At 49.7% G+C, this 27,112-nt stretch overlaps 1 protein-coding gene across 3 annotated transcripts in view; it reads right to left on the reverse strand.

Annotated features, from left to right (window-relative positions):
• LOC143519673 (catenin delta-2-like) overlaps positions 1-27,112 on the reverse strand; it is a 174,380-nt gene that overhangs the window by 44,989 nt on the left and 102,279 nt on the right. For all 3 annotated transcript variants that reach the window (XM_077013347.1, XM_077013348.1, XM_077013349.1), the window contains 2 exons: positions 26,142-26,333; positions 14,563-14,803 (listed from right to left, as the gene is read on the reverse strand). In XM_077013347.1, coding sequence (XP_076869462.1) covers positions 14,563-14,803; positions 26,142-26,333 — 433 coding nt within the window. The remainder of the gene's footprint in view (positions 1-14,562; positions 14,804-26,141; positions 26,334-27,112) is intronic.

Raw genomic sequence — 27,112 nt, forward strand, 5'->3', positions numbered from 1 at the left:
TGATAGCTGTTTTGTAAAAGAACAAACTAGCACACTATTATGTCAGTGCTTAGCTGCTTGATGACAGAAACTGCTGTGAAGAGTAAAATAGCAGTAAACCACTCACGGGAGTGTTCGGGTAGCTGTGAGCGCGCAGGCACACACAAATACCAGGACAAACACCAACATAACTTCACAGATATTTTCATCAGCGTTATAAGAAAACAACACTAACCAATAGCCTCAGCGTGGGAAGCTGGCTAGCTTTGCAGTTTGACTGCAATATCTGCAATAATATAAAATGAAAAATGTGATATGGAGCGTTAACCACTAACTATCATCTCAGCTGTGTGGTCCTTTAAAAATGAAACAAACTAAATGTGTCACGGTGACAGCTCCGGACCCTTCCCTGTGGGCGTGCCGTTACGTCGTCTGCGTGTCGTTATGTCCATGTATGTACTTCCGTGGGTGTGGGTTGTTTGTGAGCGTGTTCGTTTGTTACACCTGTGCCTTGTCTCGAGGTCACGTGGGTCTGTGTAACTCACCTATTTATTGTGCGTTCGCGCGGTGTCTAGTGCTCGTCTTTGTCTAAAGCCAGGTGTCAGTGTGAGTGTGACTGTGCTGCTTGCGCTCCGCACCGAGCTTACTCGTGTCTTTGTTAATAAATGTTCATCGTTCACCGTAATCGTCTTGGTGTCTGCTTCCCACACCCAAGCGTTACAGAAAGACGAGCCTTATAAAAGTAAAGGAACTTTCATTTTTACCTTTACTTAGTCTGATTGTGTGATTTGTGTGTGACTTGTGTATTTGTCTGTATTTTGTGTAATCTGTGTGTTAACGGGCCGCCCAATGGAGGATGGGTTCCCTTTTGAGTCTTGGTTCTCCCGAGGTTTCTTCCTATTCCCCACTATCTTAGGGAGTTTTTCCTCGCCACTGTCGCCCTTGGCTTGCTCATTAGGGTTCTGGACCCGTAGTATTGTTAACCTTTTAAATCCTGTAAGGCGCTTTGTGACAACATGTGTTGTGAAAAGCGCTATACAAATAAACTTTGATTGATTGATTGATTGATAAAAGAAGGAATGCCTGGATACGCCACCAGGGCGCCTAAAGGTAGGAGAAGGAGCCGACGTCACCACGGCTCTTCTACAGTCCGACATCCTGAAGCCCCTGTCTCCGAGCAGGAGATGATGCAGAGCCCCATCTGCGCTTACATACTCTGCGCCGCTCAGAGTACGGAAGACGCAGAGATGGCCGAACAGCTCCGTCAGTCCGCGGTGCGTATATGGGAGGACCAGCACCCGACCGCGTCCCTAGAGCCGCCACCCAGGGCAAAAACCAGAGAGGGCATGGAGGACCCGCTGGTCGTCCAGGCGGGGATGGTACGTGCCAATCCTCCCGAGGACGAGTCCGAGGAAGACGGCTCGGAGGAGGAAGAGTATCCCCCCTCAGTTTGCTCTAGGAGCACTGTGTATTACGGGGGGGAGGGGGGCAGTCTCCCACCGTCTGAAGGCGAGGCGGAGGGGACAGACTACGAGGAGGAGGAGTATTCCCCGTCAGTGTGCTCAAAAAGCACGGTCTACTACGGGGAGGAAGACGTCAGTCCTCCACCGTCAGACTACGGCGAGGAGAGGGAGGACGTCAGTCCCCCTTCGGCGCTGCATCCAGCCCCGTTGGGAACCGACGAGCAGAGCGAGGAGAGTGAGGGGGAGAGTCTTCGGTCGGTGAGTTCGCTCCTGACGGTATACAAAGGAGGAGGGAGCGGACCTGCCAGTTCGCTCGCGTCCGTGAGTGGGGATTCCTGCGGGGAGGAGCCCATGGACCACTCCAGATGCGAGACCCCCGCTCGGTCCATGGACTGGAGCGTGGCCGAGGAGGAGGAGCCGGAGATGGACACCACCCCCGATACCGGTGCCAGAGGGGGCTGGCCTGGCAACGGAGGGGCTTCCTACGGGGGGTTCCCGGAGAGGGAGCGCCGGCAGGCCTATCGGGCAGCAAGCCCCTCCGGCTCTCCCGGAGGAGGGAGTCACGGACCCGGGAGGAAGGTCGCCGTGAGACCCGCCGGTCGCGCTGCCTCCAAGCGGGCTACAAATCGCGCTGCACCTCGCGCGTCCACCAGGTGTGCTGCCCCCAGGCGGTCGACCAGTCGCGCTGCACCCCGCGCGTCCGACCAAAGGAGGGTCCCCAAGCGGTCGGACAGTCGCACTACGCCTCGCGCGTCCGCCAGAGGGACTGCCTCCAAGCAGTCGACCAGTCGCGCTTCACCCAGCGCGTCTGACAGCCGTGCGGCACCTGGCGGTGAGCGGGCGGAACAGGCGGGAGGAGTACCGCCACCTGCAGCGTCTCCAGCCCCCGGAGCCTTCGCGCCGCTACCGGCGTTGCCTCAGGCGGGAAGCCTGGCTCCGGGAATGAGTGTCTGTGTTCCTATGTTTTTGTCTATCCCCTTGTATCTCCCTAATTTCCTTTTCCCATTTGTGCCTCTTGTGTTTCATGTTCCAGTGTGCGTGTTTGTGAACGTGCCATTGTTTAATGTTTTCTCCCCTGTCTTCCCAGGGAGGGTGTACTAGAGCTGGTCGCGGCGGTTCCCGCCGTCGGGGGCGACTGCTCTCGGAGGCTCGTGATCCCGGCGGTTCCGGACCTGCCCGTTTGTGTTGGTTCGGGGCATTCCAGTTGCGCGGGACGCTCCGGGAGTAGCGAACCCCTGGCGGAGGGTTCTGTCACGGTGACAGCTCCGGACCCTTCCCTGTGGGCGTGCCGTTACGTCGTCTGCGTGTCGTTATGTCCATGTATGTACTTCCGTGGGTGTGGGTTGTTTGTGAGCGTGTTCGTTTGTTACACCTGTGCCTTGTCTCGAGGTCACGTGGGTCTGTGTAACTCACCTATTTATTGTGCGTTCGCGCGGTGTCTAGTGCTCGTCTTTGTCTAAAGCCAGGTGTCAGTGTGAGTGTGACTGTGCTGCTTGCGCTCCGCACCGAGCTTACTCGTGTCTTTGTTAATAAATGTTCATCGTTCACCGTAATCGTCTTGGTGTCTGCTTCCCACACCCAAGCGTTACAAAATGAAGCAAACCTAGCTAGCTAAACTAGCTAACCTGTCAAATAGAAATATGTGAATATGTGAATCCTTTCACGTTGTAATGAAAAAACTGCTCTGATGTTCATCCTTGTTCTACCTCTCTCCCGGTCTATTTCTTTCTTTATAGCTTGTGTTTTTTTATTTATTAATTCTTTTAATAAAAAAAACTAAGAGAGAGTAAACTAAGACTTGAAGGTTTGGGCTGTCCGTAGAGAATGTCCGGTCTAAACGTACGTCTGTGCTAGTTAGCTAATGCTACCTTGCTAAACTCTTGTTGAGCATGTTAAAGTTGAGAATGCAGGTAACCAATTTGTTTGCAGTCACATAAGACTTTTGACAAAAACAACATAAAGTGTCAATGACACAAAAGAAAGAATTGTAACTTTCATGGAACGAAGATATCAGGAAATCTACCTGGTGATTCAATAAGTTTGCTGTATATATATTACGGTACGGTATTTTTTTATTTTTTTTTCTGCATAATGATATGGATCGTTCATCGACCAAAGGTGGGAGTCAGCCTCCCAATAGCTAAAACCAGAAGTGTACTGTTAATTTATGCCATTAAATGTGAAAAGGACCAGTCAAATCTGAGTGGATGCTTTCACCAAAAGATGTGGGGGAAAATAACCGGATGCATTGCTCCCATCTGAATGACTGAACAGAGCCATAACTTCATTTTTTTCCACAGTTGATCTGGCTCATGTACTGTCAGGACACCTGACTTACAAAAACTAAATCATATATTTATTAATGAATAATACAATAAAATGTTAATGCACTTTTGTATACTTCATCACTGACAAAAATGAGATCAGTGTCAAATTAAGGTATGATTCAGTCCAAGAATTAGACAGGCAGAGGGATTGTAATATGTTGTCTTCAGTGCCAGCTCTTACACATTTTACTGTTCACTCCAGCACAAAGAGGGCCGAGAAAGATGGAATGGTCTGTGAAAAGAAGGTGGGCATTAAAGTTTTAAGAGACTGTCCATACGGAGTTCAAAACACTACAGTTAGATCTGTTTTCAGCTCCTGGTAGGTAAACAGCAGGAGAGATGAACAAATACCCACAGCAGACCATATGATTATGAGTAATCGTACGTCGAATGAACCCCAGGGGTCTCCGGGACGCTGAGCCCAGTTAAATGTGGTGTTGCGTTCAGGCAAGATGAACAAACCTCAGTAAACATCACAAACATCTCATGGTAAAATTCACCTCAGCGGCCAATCGAGCTTAACAGGGACTAGAGAGCACCGATACGTACACGACATTCTTGGCTACTCAAAAACCTTCCCGCAGAATTTGGACACAGCGTTCAGAATTCATTCACAATTCATGCCGTCTGTGTCAAACGGTGAGTGTGACAGACTCCCACTCTGTGTCAAAGAATAAATGACGAGCGTGGAATCGAAGCCCCTAACGAGGCCAGTGGAAAGGTAGACGCATCAGGATGAAACAGAATCTGAGAGAGAGGGTCATATCGACTGGTGTGTAATGGCTTTGGGGTGACGGTGGGGCTGAATTTGGGCAGGAGGCCCACCATGCCATCCCTCGTGGGCGTGCTAGCTTTGGCCACATGTGGCTAAATTTGACATAATTGGGCGTTTGAAGGGACTGTGGTGCAGAATACGTTTGAAGTTGCTCCACCTCCGGTCCCAGCCAGCACAAACGTCGAGATGGAACCCAAAGAAGGTTTGATTTTATGAATGTCCTGTCACTTTAGCTCAAATTGGTGACAACAACAACAAACACATGCACTTCCTTCTCTGCCTGTGTGTATTTTGCTAAGCATCATTTGCTAACCCTTGCTGTACCTGACAGCTCCCAATTATGTTTCCATGGTGCTACTAATGTTCCCAAGGGAAACTTTGTAGCTCTTCTCATCGCACTTGCCATGGCTCCTTCCCTAGACATTTCACTATTCCCTAACACCAATGTGTGTGTGTGTGTGTGTATGCAGGGTGTGACCTCCTTTTCCTGGGTCTGTTCTGTCTTGTATGACTAGCTAAGATTCTGACTAGCTAAGAGTCTTTACTGAAGACAGCGTTAAATGTGCTAATGTGGTCTGTCTATTTTCTGTAGGCAGTGTAACTTAAGCTAAATGTGGTAATGTGGTCTGTGTCGTCACTGTAGACAGTGTTAAATGTGGTAAATCTGGTAATATAGTCTGAACCTTAATTGTAGGCAGCGTTAAATGTGGTAATGTATGTGTGTCTTTACTATAGACAGCGTTAAATGTAAATCTGTTAATACCGTCTGAATCTTTAATGTAGGCTGTGTTAAATGTGGTAATGTATGTGTATGTGTCATTACGGTAGGCTGTGTTAAATGTAAATCTGGGAATGTAGTTTGTATCTGTACTGTGGGTAGTTGTAAGTGGTGAGTGTGGTAATGTGGTCTGTACATCTTTTCTGCAGGCTGTACTAAATGTGGTAAATCTGGCAATATATGTGTCTTCACAGTAGGTTGTTTTAAATGTGGTAAATGTGGTAATATGTTCCGTGTGATTTTGCTGAAGGCAAAGTTAAATGTGGTGATGTGGACTCTTCACTGGTAACCCCCACATTGGGCTCCTCTTTCATATGACACACCAATATGAACTACTGAGCATCTTTTATGTTGGGGTGAGAAGGCAAAGATGATTAACAACACACCTGTAGGTACGTGGTTAACATTTTTCCATTCTCTGAAAAATCTCCAATTCTCTGAATTTCCAATCAATTCATTTGAGGCCACGTGAGCTGCACTGTAATGGCAACAGTGTCAGTATATGGATGGCGTCTCTGTGCACAGACATTTTTTCAGACAACCATATGAATGCTTGTCAATATTAGACAATCCATCCCAGTCCTTACGGGAGCAGACGTGTGTGGTGTTCTGGGCCAGAGCTGCAGGCTGGGTGGGGTTGCTTAGTTTACTGGGTTCAACATGGGACAAAATCCCCCGTTACATAAATCAGTGTCCTTAAACTCACACACCACCACCTACGCTCTGAATGAACAACATTTAGGCTTGTAAATCTAATAAAACAGACGATGAAAAGAAAAAAAACAAAAACCAAAACAAATATAGTTGCACATCATACATCTTAATATTTAAGATCATCAGATTTATTCCTTTACTGCCGCTATGTAAAGACTAACAAGCTGCAGTAAATGACACAGATACACAATTTGCACATATATAGGGATTATAGAGAATGCACATTGAATTAAACATAATGTAGGTATGCTGGAAAATTCTTTCGTTCTAGAAAATTGTTGTGCATAACCCTATCAATAAAAAAGGCTATATTCCTCCACAGGTATTTAGCAGCCCAAGAGGAAGGTTATGTGATCAAAGGCATGGAGTCTAATGCCTGGTGCGAGGCCTGATCATGTGACCAGCGGGCACGCAGGGAACGCTGGCTGAGAACCAAGAACCACAAGCAGCAGGGGAATCTGGGCCTGATGAACTGAGGCTTTGACAGGGATGAGCAGAAGCAGCATGGCCTCCTGCCCTCCTGCCCTCTCCCTCTCCCTCTCGGCGGGGCAGTCCCTGTCCCCTCTCCCTCTCGGCGGGGCAGTCCCTGTCCCCTCTCCCTCTCGGCGGGGCAGTCCCTGTCCCCTCTCCCTCTCGGCGGGGCAGTCCCTGTCCCCTCTCCCTCTCGGCGGGACAGTCCCTGTCCCCTCTCCCTCTCGGCGGGGCAGTCCCTGTCCCCTCTCCCTCTCGGCGGGGCAGTCCCTGTCCCCTCTCCCTCTCGGCGGGGCAGTCCCTGTCCCCTCTCCCTCTCGGCGGGACAGTCCCTGTCCCCTCTCCCTCTCGGCGGGGCAGTCCCTGTCCCCTCTCCCTCTCGGCGGGGCAGTCCCTGTCCCCTCTCCCTCTCACTAATGGCACAGAACGCAGCATCACAAAAGTGCTCGTTTACATTAGCTGAATCACTCCTCTTTGGGTTCAACCGGGCAGCCACCAAACAGAAATTTAATTAACCTCATTAACTCTGCGTTTAGTTTCTTGGAACGATTTCTATTTTTTTGTTAACTTGTTACGCAGAGCACACATAGTGATTCCTGTTTGTTCTCAGTGTGGGTAGAGGCGTTGTTCGGGGAGAGGGGACCTGTGGACCCTGCATGGCGAGTCCGAGGTAGGGTTTGGATCTGGGCTGCGGAGGTGTCGTGCCCATGTGGTGAACGCTGTGAAAGTGTGAGCGCACAGCCTGAACTCTCGTGCACATGCGGATGCTCCCCCCCCCTCCATCCAGCACCACGGGGGCAGCTCACCAGCGGAAGGTCTGTTTCTGCACTCCAGTGGGCCAGTAAGCTCTCGGATGGCGTCACTGATGAGCTGAGACTGAATTAAAGGGTGTTAGTTGAGGTGGTATTTGAAAGAGCTACTCCAAAGTGTGGGGGCGAGACGGCCTTTAGGCCTAAATCACACACTAAGTCAATAACCATCAGGGCTAAATGTGTTATGGATCAGTCTGTGTGATGTTGCAAAGACCCGCCTGAAGTCAAATCATGTTAGTGTCTGCGTGTGCATGTGTGCTCGCCAGCCCATCACCTCAGTCTTCCTGTAACCTGAGACTACAGAGTAACCACACCAGTGCTACAGTTCGACCTGCTCCATTTATACCGCAGTCCAGCAGGACGCATACGAACGCTGCACAAGTGACTTCGACACCACAGATGTTCATTTAGTGCTGGGGTTCGTAGCCCTGGGTTTTACACTGGGACTCACCTCTGTTCACATTAGCTGTGTGCTCAGTGAAGAGAGGCTGGGAACCACCCTGGAATGGCCCTGAATAACATCCACACAGCTCATTGTAATTCCTGACGTTTGAACCAAGGGCCTCCGTAGGTGGAGTAACCCAAGTCACAGGTCTGCAGCTTGTAGCCCACACACACACACACACACACGTGCAAACACTCGTGAGCACACACCCGAGCAAAACAGCAGTTGAGAGAGGAATGACTCATGTCTGAGCGTGATGCGTCCTCTCTCTGCAAACATTTACTTTTCATTTCAAAGTGGGTCAGAGCTCTGACAGACAGAGGCCTTTGATGCTATTAAAGCAGGCCAGCTACGGGGTGCCTCAGAGACGAGCCGCACCACTTCAGCTCGGTAAACAGCATTTAAAAACAGATCCACCTGCGTTTTAAAACGGATCCTCGCGCCCTCCCCACACGAGGCTGGTCTATTTCAGACTCCACCCAGGAAAATGCCTGCTTGCATCGGAAATAAAGACTGATTCCTGATTTGCGAGATATGTACATATCAGAGGTTTGCTGATATTTCTTAATACAATGAATCAGAAAAACCAGCAGCAGTTACTGTCAAATTATCATCACTGTAGGACGGGGTAGTTTGGTTTCAACTTTCACAAACAATTTAAGAAGGACCAAGAGAAAAATCAATCTATTAGTATGAAACAAAAAAAAATCCATCATTGGGTAATATCTAATATTAAGCTAGTTACTGTTTAGTGTGACACCACTGTTTGTTTATAGTGTCTCTATAATTGTTTTTTAATGAAACATGCAGTTAGTGTTTCTAGAAATACTAACGATACCAATGATATGCTAAGACAAGCAGATTATGACATAATTTATCACAGTAACGATAATTTACCACCACATTGCTCAACCCACAGAAACAGAATCAATAAGGCCTCAGAAAGTGGAGGAGCAGGCGGATGACTGCTGGAGGTTACAGGTAGAGGTGGAGGGATCCTCCATCCAGCTGGAGAACCCAGCCTTGTGTGTCCATCACCCAGATTAATCCTGTTAGAAGATAGTAAACAGGTTCAGCTCCCTTTAAAACGAGCCTCCAGCAATCAGGACCGAGCTGCTGTGTTTCTAAGACACAATCAGCATCGCTGTCTTCCCACCATCTCTCATGATTACAAACACCGCGGCGAAGATAAAAACAGCAGAAACAACAACAAAAGAAGTTCTTCTGAGGCCCGGTGCATGTCTGATCACTGCACAGAAGGTCAGAGCTTACTCTTCACAGCAGACATACACATAGGACTACATATTAAAGCCTTTTAAAAGCAAACCATAATACAATATCAAGTCTCTGCAATGCCAAAACAAGTGGTACAAGCATGTTGTCAGCAGTCTATCACAGTATATGTTATGGGGGTTAACAGGCGGTCGGAGTAAGAAAGTCCGCTCAAAAGAGGAGTGGGAATGACAGGACATGCTCTCCAGTGAAGCACGTTAATAACTGCTTCCCTTATTCAATAAACATCATCCATTTTTGTTTTGAACCACTCTATTTTCAGGCCACTGCCAAGCTCTGAGTCAGATAATTGATTGTTAATGCCTGAATTGCTCCACGTCACTGCTAAAGGTCAAAGCCAAGGCAGACCCAGAGGAACTGCTTCTTCTTGAGCACTTCCTGACCACAACGTCTCCAGCATATCAAACCCGACGCCAGTTCCTTGCCACAAAAGTGCAGCAGTAGCCGTATGGGCTCCACAGAGTGGGACAAAAGGGGGCGGAGCTCATTAACAGATATGACTGCACTGGGAGCTCTGAAATGAGGACTAAAAAACCGCCCCTTTTGGTCTGCACACGCCCACTGCCTCGATGACACCTTCACTCCGGTCACCTGACCAAGTCATGCACTCGGTCTGTTAACACATAAGCCATGAGAATACAATGAATCTGCAATTACTTTTATTTATTGTTCTAGTTGTATTTCCATTTCCTGTTAATGACGACCTGCAATCCACAGATAGCAGCAATGCATGATGGGATGTAGCCCATTAATCAGATTCTGGTAGTGGATGAGTACAAATACATTTGCATGGGTTAAGCAGAACCACTAGGCCTTTCATTGCCATCGTTGACTAATTGCGACCGTAACAGGCTGTTAACAAAACTCCTGACAGGGACAGCAATTACCACGAAGTCTAGGAGCGAACTGCTCGCACAAAGCATGACAACTCAATCTTCCAGTGGGAGAGACTATATACACAGCACAGTCGCCGCTTTCTCCCAATATAAACAAACTGGCTAGACCAGCTTCCCTCCACAATGGATGCACCAATCACTTGGCTTGTTTTGCTTGGCAAAACACTCTCCCTCAATCACCCACTTTCCATCACAAAGCACTTGGCAGCGAATCTTGTAGAAATCGTGCACACAGAATGTATGTGATTACAACAGAAACAAAGGGCCCACTATGGTGGGGATCAAAGAGAATCTGGGATCAGTCTTATTAGCCATGCGCGCGCTGATCAACGGGCCAACACGCTAGGAGGGAGCCTCGTTATGGAACGCTCCGCCCATTCTGTCAGAACTTCCTGGGACTCCACAAGCATTGCTCCACAGTGCAAAAGAGGGAGGGGTAAAAGAGGGAGGGCTAAAAGAGGGAGGGGTCATTTACCAGGTGGAGGGCGTGGAGGGCGGGTCCACGCCGTTAGCATGGCGTGGCGAGGCTGGACGACTCTTGCTAGGCCCGCTAACGGAGCGGCGTGGCCCTCGGCCCCCTGGATGAGGCTCCATCCCAGAGTCAGCAGGCAGCTGCCAGCTGGGTACCAAAGTCTCATTCCTGCCGCTAAAGCTTAGTGGACCTCACTGACGACTACACGGCACTCAGTATAATGCACGGTGTTAACGATCTATGCTGTTTGGATGATTAAATGCTAATAACAAAACTGTGGGTGCTCTGTCCAGGGGTCTTGTGTGGCGAGCAAGGATCATGGGGTATTCTGGATCAGCGGTAGCAATGGGCTTGAATTCTTGTTTCCATTTTACTGAACATGAGAAGACCCTGACATCAATAAAACATCAGTCTACCTCTAGCTACAGAACAGTGAAGGACGCTCCTGTACGATCACAGCCTGATATGTTACAGACCCCCGTCAGGAACCTAGCTCAGCTCCCCCTTCCTCTCACTCCTCTTCTCTGAACGGTCTGAAGGATCCCACGTTGCTGTCTGACGGCACTCCGTCCTAACACCATCCCACGGCCAGCGCACCAGCCCTCACAGCCGGCCCCTGTGAGCAAATCGAGCCGGCCGAGAGGCTCCATTCGATAATTCAATCTTTCCGAGATGCCTTAAATGAGAGATGAACATTTGCTCAATATCTGGCAGGTTCATTGCTCATCTGCTAGGGAGGAGCGTGGCTCCCCTGCCTGGGTGAAATGCTGGCTCTGGGGCAAGACCTCAGAACGCTGCGTGGGTGTCTGCCACTGGTTCTCCACGACCCAGTCTGCCAGAGACGCGAGAGCAGGCGTGGTGGGTCAAAGCCATCCAGAACCACGGCCACTGCCTTTAAAAGCAACTACCGCACCGATCTGTGATCAATGAGGTTGGCAACAGGAAGGACCTCTATTTGTGTCTCAAAGGATCTGAATTCGTGTTTTTGTATTTGCAGAAAGCTGCCCCACCCGCTTTTCCCTCTACCTCCACCCCCCAACCCCGTCTCCACAGAAACAAATCAATAAGCTCCACTCAATCAGGTTTATTTGTCTTCATTGACTCCCCCGGTCTGAGGCCCTGCAGGGCTTGGCAGACACGCTCACCTAACCGCACTGCGCCCACGGTTTTTACGCCCCACGTCATTGTTGTTTATGTGGCGATGCCCCATGGTGGCATCCCCTCAAAGCCAAACGTGCCCCTGGCATGGCAGGAAGACGGCAGCGTGGAGACCAGCGCACTGCGCAAGGGCTTCATAGTTCACAATCAACGATTTTTTTTACAGCACAATAATCATTAACAAGACTAACAAAGCATGTTAATGGGTTTTAATACATTTTAATCACAGCACACTGTGGACGGAGCTCTTAAGCGAACACTCAACCTCCTGTAGCAGTTTGTTAGAGGCCCTTCTAGTCTGTATATCTACACTCCTCTATGCAACATTACTAACACAATTTTACCACACAAAATGGGCCGTGTGAGCTCTTCTGTTACAATGCTGCGTGAGTGTTCCTCCACTCTCTCATGTTTCACCGAGGGAGGGGTGGGGGTGTGGGTGGGGGCGATAAGGGCAGGAAATGTCATGCTTTGTCAGTCCGCAGCACCGAGCGGTTCAGCCGGAGGCTCTCGCCAGGCCCAATAGAGCCGTCGGGAAAAGTCGACACCTTCCTAAGTGCTGCAGCGCCATACACCCGCGGGATGGACCCTGGAAGCGGAGCAGAAGATGGCCGTTGACAAGGTGCTGATGGAAGGGCCTCCACCTCACCGCCGTAGGGTCTGGAGGAACAGGAGCCACCGCCCTCCGTCCAAAGAGCTCATCTTATTTACACTGTGTTGAATGAACAAACGGCGCTAAGAGGGTACGTGGGGGGAAAAACGGTTGTGTCCAATATGTAAGCGAGAGGTAATGGTTAGCACTGGTGCTAGCAACGTTTCATCACCCCCGCCCCCTCTTGCGCCCCTCCCCCCACCCCTTTCATGCTCGGATCCATTACAGGCTAAATGGTTCCCATTACTGTTGCTCTGAGGCACCTCGTACCTTAATAGAGCAGAGAGCTCCCGTCTTCACTCCACTGCCGGACCAGTGCTTTAGTCACTCGACCCGGCCCACAGTGCCCGAGGGCAGGGCCCCGCTGGCCGGGCAGAGGCAGCAGACCCATGGCAGGGCCTCATCACAGGTTTTTTTTTATCACCCGTCAATTTAGAATTTGTGAGAGACATTTTGAGTAATGTCAAACTGAGAAGTTCACAGAAGCAGTTAAATGCAGACGTCTGAAAATGAATTTTTTAAAAATACCTGCGGCCAAAGCATGAAATAACGTAAATAAATAAATGCTGTTTTTTGCACGGAAGAACCTCGACCAAGTCGAGGCGAGGCGCGGCAGAAGAGGAACCCACACTGGGCATCATTAGCCTCACCCTCAGCTCTCAGCAGCATCTGCACCAGGCCTGACCCATCACTGCTAATTAGCTCCAGCACTGCCAAAGACCTCCGAAACTCCAGTGCGGTGAGCACCAGATCGGGGGGCTGGGAGGGGTAGGGGGTGGGGGAGGGGGTTCCTTGGGGCTGGGTGGTCTTCATTCTGTCTGACCTCGACATGGAATCGTGGCCATCCAATTAAAACCGTCTGTGTGCTGCTCAAGCCACGGAGTGTGTTGCGCGTCATCAACTTGTGTTGAGGCATCAAAACGCACTAATGTATAAGGAGTTCAGCTGTAGCCGAAAGGTTGCAAATAAATACAGACGGGCTCAAAGACGAGCTTAAACTGCCAAGCGCTTGATTAATTCGGCGCAGTGGAGCCCATAAAAAGAAATGAGTGAATTTAACTTATTTTATTAGATCACTTTTGAAAGAGAGTGCTCAGAGTTGAATCATTTACGTGCTATTTGGGTTCAGGCTAGAGATCCATTTCCAATGACAGGCAAAATCCTTCCGTGGAGATTCGTACTTTCATCTCAAAGTGGGGAAAGGACTTATTTTAGTGGCCAATGACCTGACAGAGTACAAGTGAAGCTTCAACTGAAAATACGTTATTTGCTATTTTATTTCATGACTGAAGGGATTTGAACCTACAGCATGGTGGATACAGACGTCTGAGGAGATTTGAACATACAGCCTGGTGGTTATAGAGATCTGAGGGGATTTGAACATACAGTCTGGTGGTTATAGACGTCTGAAGAGATATGAACATACAGCCTGGTGGTTATACACATCTGAGGAGATTTGAACATACAGCCTGGTGGTTATAGACATCTAAGGAGATTTGAACATATGCCTGATGGTTATAGACGTCTGAGGGGATTTGAAAATACGTGGTCACAGATAACTGATGGTTGACTCAATTATAGCTTCCACTGCTAACACTTTTTGTTTGTATAATTTCACATCCAGCATAAAACAAACAAACAAAAAACCTGACATACAGACATACAGAAGGCAAAGGATGTTACATATTTACAATGTTTATGAGTTTTTCCCGCTCGTTAAATTATGTACTAAACAAGTTGAAGGATCTCCACGTTGCCTTTACATCTGCTCTTCAAAGTTTTCACTTTCTCTCTTTTGGTCATGCACTGTTGCGAGACAGATGCATAATTAACCACAGATAGTTTTCTTACATACATCGATTTGGAGACAGAAATATCGAGAAAGATTGCTCTTTCGCACACACTCTGTAATAACACATGGAATTGCTTATAGATCAGGGAGTGCATTACATAATGATAAAGTGAATTGCATTTTCTTTATCAAAACATGAAAATCTATGTTGGAGGAAAAAACAAACATTTTCCACCACATTTCTGCAAGTCTGAAGTTTATGCTTGAGCAGGAAAAGCTGCAGAGAGCATTCCTGAACCTCTAGCACGAGCCTCCTTCTGTCGACTCGGCAATAAACCCGAGGCATACGCAATCTGGTCGGGTGCTGGCCCAGCCCAAGAGGGAGGACCCCCTCCCACCCCGCCAGGGAGGACACATTCCTCAGCATGCCACAGGGGGCAGGTACCTAACTCCACTTCCTGCTGATCTGTGGTCAGCACATACATCTCCTGTCAGTGGTGGGTCAGCCAGAGCAGGAAGTTCTGCAGGGACTTACCTTGGGTCCTTCTGGATGCTGTCTATGGACGGCGAGCGGGCGAGGGTGCCCTCCGGGGGCAGGGCGGGGCCTGACTTGCTGTACGGGGACTCCACGGAGGAGCAGTAGGGCAGCGTGCGGTAGGGGTCCGCGTAGTTGCCCGCCGGGCCTGTGGTGTAGCCCCCGCGTGGGTACGTCCCCGTGGCATTCTGGCTTCCCGTTCTCTGCAAGGGTACGGAGTCGACACCGGGGGAGGACGGGGCTACGGCAGGAGAGTAGGGACAAAGCAGAAAGTTCAGGACATGCTCACAAAACTGGTTGACCAGGTCTGAGAGGATCAATGGGAGGTGCAGACAACAACACAATGGAGCAAAAGGAGGAGGTGTGCGTAGGGGGAGAGGTGGTAGACGCAGAGACAGGACAGAGACAGGACAGATCAATGGATGCACAAGCACAGACGTCTCACAGTCCCTCACGTCCAGTTGGAGACAGTGCCCACGTACTCAGTACACCCCAAACACACCTGCAACCTGCACCGAGCTCCGGTGCTCAGACGTCAGCCATTCAAGCGATTCAATGTACTATTAAAGGAGCAGAAACTGCAGACACCATAAACATCAAATGCTTAAAATGGATATGGGCAGGTATAATAGAAGAACTTCAGCGTGTGGGCTGAGGGGAGGAGGGCCGTGGTGGCAGTGTGGGAAACACTTCTGTACCAGAAGTGCTAAATCATGAGCAACCGGATGGCAGTTCTAAAACACAGCGGCCTTAACTTACTTCTCAGTGCCCCTGTTATCAGCAATAAATTAGTGTTAATCTGAAGAGACGGTGAAACAGCTTGATTCAACCCGTAGAGACGAACAAACGACTCATTTGGAAGCAGACGACTCTGCGCTCGGCGGAGAGATCACGGCTTCCCCTGCAATTTCGGCTCTCTTAGGCCTCTGTGGACTGTTGTTAAAATGAAAACCGCTCATATGGGCTTATTGCTTTAAAACAAAATGTATAAATAACAACGGAATCCGTGGTGGCAGGAGGTGGACAGAATCCACTTCACGGTAATGGGGCGGCTCGTGCAGACAGCTACGGAGTCCGAGCCCATAAATCCGACGGGCCAGGCAATCGATGGATGGTTGGGTCCCCTCTACGGCACGCGTAGCGGATGGGGAAGCTCACGAGCACATCCGAGCAGGCCGGCCGGAGTCTGGCGACGGGGCACAGCCGAGCTGCAGCACACTCTCTGGAGATCTCCGGCACGCAGAGCGTGAGAAGGCTACACATGCTCGGTGGAGGCCAGCAGGTACCAGAGTAATGGGTTTGCAAGGTCAGAGGGATGTGGGGGTGCGGGGTCGAGGGGTGTAGGGGTGAGGGTGTCGAGGGGTGTGGGGTTGAGGGGTTGAGGGTGTGGGGGTGGGGATGAGGGTTTTGAGGGGGTGAGGGTGTGGGGTCGGGGTTGTGGGGGTGAGGGGTCGAGGGGGTGGTGGTGAGGGTGTTGAGGTGAGGGGTTGAGGGGGTGTGGGTGTGGGGTTGTGGGGGTGCGGGGTTGAGGGGTGTGGGGGTCAGGGTGTCGAGGGGTGTGGGGGTGAGGGGTTGAGGGGGTGTGGGGTGAGGGTATTGAGGGTGAGGAGTCGAGGGGGTGTGGGGTGAGGGTGTTGAGGGTGTGGGGGTGAGGGGTCGAGGGGGTGTGGGGTGAGGGTGTTGAGGTGAGGGGTTGAGGGGGTGTGGGTGTGGGGTTGTGGGGGTGCGGGGTTGAGGGGTGTGGGGGTCAGGGTGTCGAGGGGTGTGGGGGTGAGGGGTTGAGGGGGTTTGGGGTGAGGGTGTTGAGGGTGTGGGGGTGAGGGGTCGAGGGGGTGTGGGGTGAGGGTGTTGAGGGTGTGGGGGTGAGGGGTCGAGGGGGTGAGGGTGTTAAGGGTGTGGGGGTGAGGGTGTGGGGTCGGGGGTGTGGGCGGTATATATGGTGGGACGGAGCATGAGAAAATGACACTGGATCTCTGCTGGGACAGACAGGACCAGCAGCTTGAAGAGATGAACATCTGACGCAGGACTGAACCACCCGTAAAGCCATGACTAAAATATAATGACATTTTATTTGAAAGCTATAAACAGCAGCCCTTGAAAAACCTGATTATTTTCCAGGGCATAAAGGTTTCAACAAACAGATATTTTAGCAAACTATTAGAATTGTTAAGTCCTGAAGTCTTTATAGCATGGAACAGATTTCAGCTATAAAAAAATAGTAAAATAAATGACTTAGGTAATAAACATATTTGTAACTCAGATGTTAGACAGGAATGATGCTCCGGGTTTGCTGTCCAATCAGGGCAGAGCACCAGTCACTGCTCAATAGCAATAGGGGCAAATTCCTTGGGTTTTAGCCATTAACAAAGATGTCAAATATTTCTTTACCACTGCAAATATGAGGGCATAAAAAATGAGTGTGCACATTAACTGGAGTCAATTAATGGATCTTTTGGTGATGGTTAAAATACGCATCGGTGTTTGCTTGGCAGGTTTTTTGCCAAGCAAATCTAATCAGCCTAAGCAGGATTCTGCTTCATATGTCAGTGACAGATGCCTGTGTGAGTGTGTGTGAGTGAGTGTGTGTGTGTGTGTGTGTGTGTGTGTGCGTGTGTGTGTGTGTGTGTGTGTGTGTGTGTGTGTGTGTGTGTGTGTGTGTGTGTGAGAAAGTGTGTGTGTGTGTGTCTGTGTGTCTGTCTGTCGGACAATCTGAAGTCCAACTTATCATTATGGTTAGAACGGTACCACTGACTACTCTGTAAAAGAACAACCTTCCTGTGACCTAAGGTCACCATTAGCTTATCTTAACTGAGTTGACACAGAACAACCCACAGCACGGAGCACGAGAGACTTCTACAAAAGTAGAAATCACAAAGAAACAAGGACCATTACCAGCACGTTGCTAAAACGAGGAGGAAACTGCACTTTGTCTGATAAGCAACGAAGCAGGCGGCACCGAGCATGCGATGCCATTCATAACATCTTCTGTTCTGGCCCACAGGTCAACAGACTCCTAATGTTTAATTTCATACACAGGTCCTTAGTCATGGCTGCCTCACGCTTGTGCTCCGCACAGCAACCCGCTCATATCGGAATGAGGCGGCTGACCTTGAGATTATTTATTTACCAACCGTCCTGAGCCCCTCTCAGCAGACGCGGGTTCCTCCGAAAGTCTCTGCAAACCTCTGTTGTCACCAGCAGCTTGTGGACAATGAGCCATTTTCAATTACAGTGAAGTCTCCATTCTCCACTTAATTGAGTCTTCACCTTTCACACCTAATCGGTGTGCCGGGCTCCAGATAAACACTGGAGATGTCACCGCATTGATCCGCGTTTGGTACAGCGCGACCGCTCAAGCAACGTTAGCGCCAGTGCTTTCCCGTCTGCCGGACGAGGGCGTCAGTTCATTCAGACAAGCACGCGCTGCCTCTCCCAAGGTGGGCCAAGACTGTGGCGAACGACACAGAACGACACTGCCAGTCCAGGCCCGCGGGCAGCCCAAGGCACAGGTCCTTCCGTGCCGTGAGACGCCGGGTTGCAACACCCACAAGGCACCAGGAGAAAGCTGAACATGCAGAGGATGCTAGTCTGAGGGTCAGAGGTCAACATCTGCCACCACCCTCCCCCGTCATGGCCAGCGAGGCTGTCGCCAACACTGCTCCCAGCCCAGACTCAATCCCAGAATTCTGCTCGTTTGGCTAATGAGCTGCTCTTTCCCGTGAGTTGACCTTTCAGATATCAGAGATGGACTGTATCTGCCTGCTGCTACTGGGCTTTGTGGGCGGTGCCCACAGAGGCGGAACACAACCCGACCCTAGCCGGGTCTTCTCGCCTTTCATGACCCACACCTACATGATGCCGCTTGGATAACACGGCCCTGTTTGCTTATTCTGTAATCCCAATTTGATTCCAAGGCTGTGTTTACCAACAGAACAGCGGCGTGTAAAAGCCCAGATGAGGGAACACCATGGGCCTGTTTACACGAGAGCACAGAGGAAGACTCCGTGTATCTTCATCCTTGCAATGGCATCGTGCTGTACAGCTTGACTTCCAAATCCTTGAATCCTCATCCTCAGTGTTAGACTCGCAGACGGGCGCAGGCACAGTGCCAGGACCCCGCTGACATCCAGACACATCAGGACCGACTGTAAAAGCCTTTCCCCTCTTTCATTCTTCCGTGATCGCCGTGTCCACGCCGGCTAGCCTTCCGACGCTTTTGATGTCTGCGCGTACGTGATCCTCTTCCCTCCGGGGACGGCTCGGGCAGACGGGCGGCTCGTTAGCGAGGCCGCATCGCAGAATGGGGCGCCGCAGGGCGACACCACACGCACACGCGCTCACACGCACTCACACGCGCTCACACACGCCGGGTGACAAACGGAGCCAGCCACACTTTCCACATTTAACCGAGAAGCGGTTTCTATGTGTCACCACCTTGGTGCCATTACGGCCACGTAACCACGTGCGAGGGTCACGTCAGTGGGGTCAGACTGCAGCAATACGACACCAGTCACACCTGGGGCAGAAACACAAAAGCCCAGGGGACTCATGAGGCTTCACTCCCAGTTCCCTGCCCCAGTTGTCAATCATCCCTCAAAAAGTGTTCATCCTGAAAATGTGAGCAGCGGTCATATGCCCTCCGCTGGCAGCTGGAGACCAGGTTGTGGGCGCCATCCTGGTGATGGGGTCTGCCCCCTGGTGGCTTCACTGGGCATCTGGACACAGGAGCGAAGGGAGACCGGGGCGCCTTCCAAATCCCTCCAAAATGAGAGAAAGTTGCCGAGTGCCGCCTGTACAACTGCCCTCTTTTTACAGGGTAGACTTTTACCACTCATTTATTGGATGACTTTTATAAGGCACTTTTCCTGCCCCAGTGTGCTGAGCCACTCTGCTCATATCTGCAGGTCTTCACTGTAGGTCTTCTTCCCTCATTCATTAAAAAACTGAAAAATGGCACATATAAAAACACACATAAATGGATGTGTGAAAATTTAAAAGCTAAGTGGAGTTTCTTTCAAAGGGCTTGACGGGCATAAACTGCGGTATTTCACTGCCTCACACTGGTAATCAAGAACTCTGAACTCTGTTCTTCACGAGCCCAAATCAGCCCTTGGTCTGAGAGCAGAAATTCACTACCCTACAGGGCCCCAGAGTTCACTGGTCCCTTATCTGCATATCATTTGCATGTGTCACCGTGCACATGAATGACAGAGTCCCAGGGAGGCGGGACAGCCTCCACAGGTGAACCCTGCTGAATAATGCATCAAACGCTCTAATCCATCCTAGATATATGCTAAAGTGGTATGCAAATCAGCCAGCCTGTCCCCTAGGACACACTGACATCAGCAAAGCTCTGGTCAGGCCTGCTCGACCTGGTCAAGAACCGCAGGGTCCCAGGGGGCTCTGGGACACGACCTGACTAGCACTGTGGTGTGGAAGCGGCCCCTCACGACAGCATTCTGCAGGGTGACGGGTCTGCAGGGTGACGGGTCTGCAGGGTGACGGGTCTGCAGGGCTCACGGGTCTGCAGGGTGACGGGTCTGCAGGGCTCAAGGGTCTGCAGGGTGACGGGTCTGCAGGGTGACGGGTCTGCAGGGCTCAAGGGTCTGCAGGGTGACGGGTCTGCAGGGCTCACGGGTCTGCAGGGTGACGGGTCTGCAGGGCTCACGGGTCTGCAGGGTGACGGGTCTACAGGGCTCAAGGGTCTGCAGGGTGACAGGTCTGCAGGGCGAACGGGTCTGCATGGTGATGGGTCTGCATGGCGACAGGTCTGCAGGGTGACGGGTTTGCAGGGCGGACAGGTCTGCAGGGCTCATGGGTCTGCAGGGGGACGGGTCTGCAGGGGGATGGGTCTGCAGGGCGGACGGGCCTGCATGGCGGTGGGTCTGCATGGTGACGGGTCTGCATGGTGACGGGTCTGCAGGGTGATGGGTCTGCAAGGCGGACTGGTCTGCAGGGCGGACGGGATGGTCATCGCTGAAATTAATGCATTCAATTCTTACAATATGACCACAAGGGCAAATTGTGATGATGCCGTTTCCTTGAGGGAAATAAATACACATTCCACTTCTCTTTTCTGCTCTGTGAAATATTCCGTTGGTCAAGTCTGGTGTCCGGTGGATCTCCTTGGTGAACTGCAGAGGTTTCTGAACTACATGATTACCAACGCTGGTGTCTGCTCCTTAATTTCATGTCTTCTCTCTTCAAGAGCCATTTTACAGTCTCAAACTTGGTGGAGGGGGTAAAAGAGTCTGTTTACTATCTCCTTCAGAAAGAAGCAGCCATGGTCTTATTCGAGTGTCAAAAAACATTATTTAGCATATATAACATTCAGGGAGGGAGGGTGGGAGGGAAAGAGAGAGTGTGTGTGTGCGTGTGTGAATTAGCTTAATAGGTTTATGCAAAACAGCCTTTTGGAATAAGTTGTGTCATGTTAGTCTTCTTTGATGATACAGTCCCCATGACAACACTTGGGTTACCTCCCTGGAAGCTGGTGGTGTTTGAACAGGAGCAAGGAGAGAGGGGGAGGGGCAGGGGGAGGCGGCCTCTGAGACAGATCTTCCTCCGGGGAGGGGGGGGTGGGGGTTTAATCCCGTTTTCATTTTCAAAACGAGAGTTTCCAGCACGGTGTCGTCCACGTGCGCGTGTGAAGCTTTGCCTCGCACATCAAAGCCTAATTGACTCGATTAAGTTTGAATTTCAGAGGCGCGCGAGGGCGGGTCCTGCTGCCATGACGACAGTGGGGCGGCGTGAAAGACGCTATTAGCTTAGCACGCGTCTTCATCTGAAGCTCTTAGCACAAACCAATCATTACGCCGCTTTCTGCTTTTAACCGTGTTTTTAATTGAAGACAAGCCCAATACGGGCACAGCGGAGCTCCCGGGGCCCCCGAGGGCCAAGAAGCCGTGTCGTCTGTGTGGCGTAGAGAAGAACGCCGCACTGGCTGACAAACACAGCTGCAGTCCTGCCAAAATCCTGAGTGAAATTCACAAATCCACAGAGAAATATAAGCTTTCCACTTCAGGACACAATATACAGTAATTACATGGAGTAAAATGGTTCCTCTTCTATTAGGGGAAAAAAGAAACCTAATCTTCTGTTTCCCTGTGTTTTCACCAACATCTCCACATACACAATACAGAGACTGAATAACCCACAATCTAAAATGGAGCTTCTAACACCCTTTTAAAACCTATTTTATTCATGCAATCGCCAAAGGAATTTGGATACATTTCCTTGATTTTGTCTCTCGATCGGGGTTTAGAATCAGAACGTTAAATGATTTCAGCAACACCCAGTAAGCTGTTGAAATAATTCTCTGCATCGTGTTATCTGAAGATGTAGACAATATCATGAACCATGTTCACGAGGACACCTTTCTGCTCCTTCCCAATGTAGCATGTACAGATTTAGATGATTTAGGACAACTGGCTTATGACTTTGCTTAAGCCCTGTGTCTGCAACTGGATTTGCAACTGTCAACAGGTGTGTGCTGTTAGATATCACTATCACACAGGTGTGTGCTGTTTGATGTCACTCTATCACACAGGTGTGTGCTGTTAGATGTCACTCTATCACACAGGTGTGTCCTGTTAGATGTCACTCTGATGTCAAACAGGTGTGTCCTGTTAGATGTCACTCTGATGTCACACAGGTGTGTGCCGTTAGATGTCACTCTATCACACAGGTGTGTCCTGTTAGATGTCACTCTGATGTCACACAGGCGTGTCCTGTTAGATGTCACTCTGATGTCACACAGGTGTGTCCTGTTAGATGTCACTCTGATGTCACACAGGTGTGTGCTGTTAGATGTCACTCTGATGTCACACAGGTGTGTGCTGTTAGATGTCACTCTGATGTCACACAGGTGTGTGCTGTTAGATGTCACTGTGATGTCACACAGGTGTGTGCTGTTAGATGTCACTGTGATGTCACACAGGTGTGTGCTGTTAGATGTCACTGTGATGTCACACAGGTGTGTGCTGTTAGATATCACTATCACACATTGTGTGTGCTGTTAGATGTCACTCTATCACACAGGTGTGTGCTGTTAGATGTCACTCTGATGTCACACAGGTGTGTGCTGTTAGATGTCACTCTGATGTCACACAGGTGTGTGCTGTTAGATGTCACTCTGATGTCACACAGGTGTGTGCTGTTAGATGTCACTCTGATGTCACACAGGTGTGTGCTGTTAGATGTCACTCTGATGTCACACAGGTGTGTGCTGTTAGATGTCACTCTGATGTCACACAGGTGTGTGCTGTTAGATGTCACTGTGATGTCACACAGGTGTGTGCTGTTAGATGTCACTGTGATGTCACACAGGTGTGTGCTGTTAGATGTCACTCTGATGTCACACAGGTGTGTGCCTACTGCCCCAGTTCCACTTCCCCTAGATGACCGACTGGACCACTCTGTCAGAAATACACTAGCTTGAGAAAAACAAATCTGAAGAATGAACCTCTGTGATAAACATGAATCCAGGTCAAGTATATTCAATCAAATAAATTATTTAAACCCAAAAAGTGATTATAATGCAGTGATTAATTTGACACAATGCATGCATGTGGTCCACTATTAAGGCAAAGCATTCTGGTGCGAGCAGCAGCCACAGTTTAGCTAAGTGAATCCATTTCCTCCCCTCAGTCTGGGCGTCCAGCCCACTGAGCGTGGAGCCAGGGTTGTCTCACACTGCATTCGCTATGGAGCTCAGCTGCCTGTTGCCCTGGGAGAGGGCAACTGCGCAGGGCGGGTGGGGGATTTGTCTCTGAGCTGAATTTGTTACCCTGCTGAATTTTGTTTGGACTTAGTAAGAGCAGGCAGGATCTTGGGCAGCAGACGCTCCGAGCGTGTGTCTCTAGCAGACGAAGCCGAGCAGAACCTTTTAAAAGGATCTGAACACATGTCTGGTCTGCCTTCTAGTCTTACCATATGGCGCCTGTCAATAACAGCAGACAACCGCTAGATTTTAACTACAAGCAACATGTGGTAATCTGGACATAATTGTGTTGTCTAGCGCTGCCTGAAATCTACTTAGACTCTGAATCACAGTTAAAATTAGAGTGCTGGGAAAAAAATCACCTGTAATTCATCTATAACGATCTTCGTCGGAGTTCCAATTCTAAATAATCTGTTGAGTATTCTCATTCTGTTCATTCATGGCTCACGTTTATTATGCCTTGATAGCACACCACAACGCAGCCTTATATGATAGATTCATTTGATAGGCCTTTTTTGATAGATTCATTAATTTGAAACCAGGGATATAACCTGTAATTCATGATGTGAAATGAGTGTTGTGCTGAGTGTGTGTGTGTGTATGTGTGTGTGTGAGAGAGAGAGAGAGAGATAGAGAGAAAGAGAGAGAGAGAGAGTGTGAAGTACAGAGTGTGAAAGAGAAGGGGGAGGGAGAAAGAGTGAAAGAAAAAGGGAAAAAGTGAGAAAGGAAAGGCGGAAAGGAAGAGAGAGAGAGTGAATGTGATAGAGTAAGTGAGAGACAGAGAGAGGGAGAGTGAGTGAGAGAGAGATAAATTGACTGACAGGGAGAGAGAGACAGAGAGAGAATGAGAGAGAGAGAGGGAGAGAGAGAGTGAGGAAGGGAGAAGGAGGGAGAGATTGAGAGTGATAGAGTGATAGAGAGAGAGAGGTCTGACCTTGGCTAAGGCCTGTGCACCCATGTAAACTAGGTGAAGTCCCTCATCTCTCTCCACTCCTCCACACCACACTACACCACAGTCTCCACCAACACTCGTCTCCGCACTCACGGTCAGGCTGTGAAAGCCCAACACGCAGCCCAGATTAGCTCCGCCTCCGTCTGCCCTCGCCGACGCCCTCCAGCACCGCCACTAGGAGCTACACCTGCAATGGCCCAGCCTACGGATCCAATCGTGTTTCCGTGGAAACATAATGGTGTCCCATGAGTGACTTACAGCTTTAATCAGACTACAAACAAACCACCATGATGGAAATAATAGAGACCTAATGAGCGCCAGACCAAAATGGAAAATACAACATCACTTTTGACAAATAATCTCAGTGTCAGAGGCACTGGAATGTAGTCACCAAACACATGTGTTATCAGAAACTAATGCATTATACATTTCCATTCATAATGTAAGCAGTTATGTAGCATAGCACGAGAAACCTCAATGGTAAATCCCAACGCCTTTGTAAGTCTTTGCATGATTGAAGGAAGGAAGTCATGCAGCCAGTCATTTACTCAGGTCAAAGGAACATCTGAAAGGTTTGTTTTTACGATACCTGTAGAGGTATTCTCAATGTATTGGGAACTGCCTGTTTAAAATCAATCACCATTCTCAAGATCAGAAGAAAATGTAAAAGTGATTTGTAAGGAGGGAAAGGGAGAGGGAGAGAGAGAGAGAGAGAGAGAGAGAGAGAGAGAGAGAGAGTGAGTGATGTTATTCACAGTCTCTAGATGAAGAAGGAACGTTTTCGTCAGTCTGCTGAAAATTCCAAGCCAGTTGGCAATGGCAACCATTTAGAGCATCGAAACCACGGAAACCATTACAAGCCTTGCTTTGCAGAGGTCAGAGAAAGACACTTGGCCATATCAAGTGAGGAAATCTCCTTCCCGTCGACCCGTTAAAATGGGCTACGTGGATTTGACCAGCACCATGGAGACATGTGACTGAGACCAGACACGACAGGGCACTGAGGTTCCAGAGCATCGGTCGCCCTCGACGTACGAAAACCGACATGCAGCTCCGGTCTTCAGAACCGGAGTTACGAGCGTGCCCACACGTGGGACCCCGAGCCGCGCTCTATTTCTGCTGCCGTAACCTTGGCCCAGTTTGCCTGTGTTACTGTTAGATTAGCGCAGATGGGCTCGTCTTTGGTGCGTCGCATACAGACGGAGGCTAGTGGTGAAGAAACTGGACAATGAGCAGGAGTGGAGAAATAACTCAAACGAGATGTTGTATACTCCAACACGCTCACGAGTATGTGCTGGATTAATGACATAACATGTGGGGCTGAAATGTAACCATTAGATAAAAGATGCAAACGTTGGCATTAAAATGAATTCAGATACTCATATTCCCAAGAGCGCCCCTCAAATACGAGTTAAAACGCATAATATAATGATTACTTTAATCTTTTCTCCTCTTGTAGGAAAGCCATTACTTCTTAATTCTCCCTGACTAATACCTTTGAGGAAACTGCAAAATGGGGTCAGAATAAAAAACATAAATAATTAGTTGCTAATCAGATTAGCATGCTGTACATTACTATATGCTATACTGAAATCAAGATAAACCAAATGACATGCTAATAATGAAGGGCTGCAGTAGTGCCCCCTCATGCTCCGCCCCCCACCCCAGCCCTCCAATGAGGCGACTGCTTATAATAGACGGCACTCACGCATGCTCATTACTTGGGCGTAACACATTTAAATCCAGCCCTGCACTAACGAGGTCACCGCTCGGCTGTGTCCTGGCACAACGTCCTGCCAAGGTTTTTGATGCCCTTGCAGGAAGTCCCGTGGGAAGTCTCGCAGGTCCCTAGCAGGGCTGGAATGTGTCCGGCGACTGCAGAGGTGTGTCGGCGGGGGAACTCACCTGTGTTGGTGCGGTAGGTGCCGGTGTGTCCGGAGGGGAGGGGGTCCCCCTGGCTCTGACTCAGGCTCCTCATGGGGCCCTTCTGGTAGACGCGGTCCTCGTAAATGGGCTCAATGTGGTGCTCAGGGGACTGCAGGGGCCTCAGTTCGGGGGCCAGGTGGCCGTGCTGGCTACTGTAGCAGCTCCGGGAACCTGGCGTGGGAGAAACCCTACATCAGAAACAGTGACTACCACAGGCTTGGAGCTCCAGAAGAAAGCTACGCTACAGCATTAGCAGGAGTTGGGCAAGCAGCTCTGAAACAGTGTGTGTAGATGTCAACAAAACACACCCCTCCCCTCTGTAATACAGTGACAGCGCCCTAACGGTATTCATTAGAGCAAAAACACAAACTGCAAAATCTTACTCAGAGAAGTCTGATACCTGCAACCACCAATCTTATCTCATATTGATCTTTGGATCAGATCTGCCATGGTTGGTTAGCCAGTTGGTGCTACCCGTCATAAATGGTTGCAAAGTCTGGAAGTGGTGAGCAAGTTAATGTTTTCTTTCAGTCCCAACAAAGTGAGCATGAAAGTGTGGAGAAAACAGGGAGGAGAAAAGAGGAACGGAGGGTTTGAAGCACACACACTCCAGAACGACAGTGTGAGTAGGATTACCATTCACCTCACACACTCCTCATCTCCATCCTGCAGAGTATGCATGCAAGCATGTGCGCATACACACACACACACACACACACACACACACACACACACACACACACACACACACACACACACACACACACACACACACACACACAAAGTGACAGTGTCCCATCTTTGAGGAAAAGCATATTCTCCATTGCAAGGCCGTGAGGCGCTCTCCAAGGTGCTGAAGTGTCTTCCAGCATCTGTGTTTTGGATCACCGACTTGACTGTATGCCAGCTTAATGTAAATAAATATGAATGTAACTGCATCCCTTTGGGGT

Source organism: Brachyhypopomus gauderio, chromosome 7 (genome assembly GCF_052324685.1).
Source record: "Brachyhypopomus gauderio isolate BG-103 chromosome 7, BGAUD_0.2, whole genome shotgun sequence".
Taxonomy (NCBI): domain Eukaryota; kingdom Metazoa; phylum Chordata; class Actinopteri; order Gymnotiformes; family Hypopomidae; genus Brachyhypopomus; species Brachyhypopomus gauderio.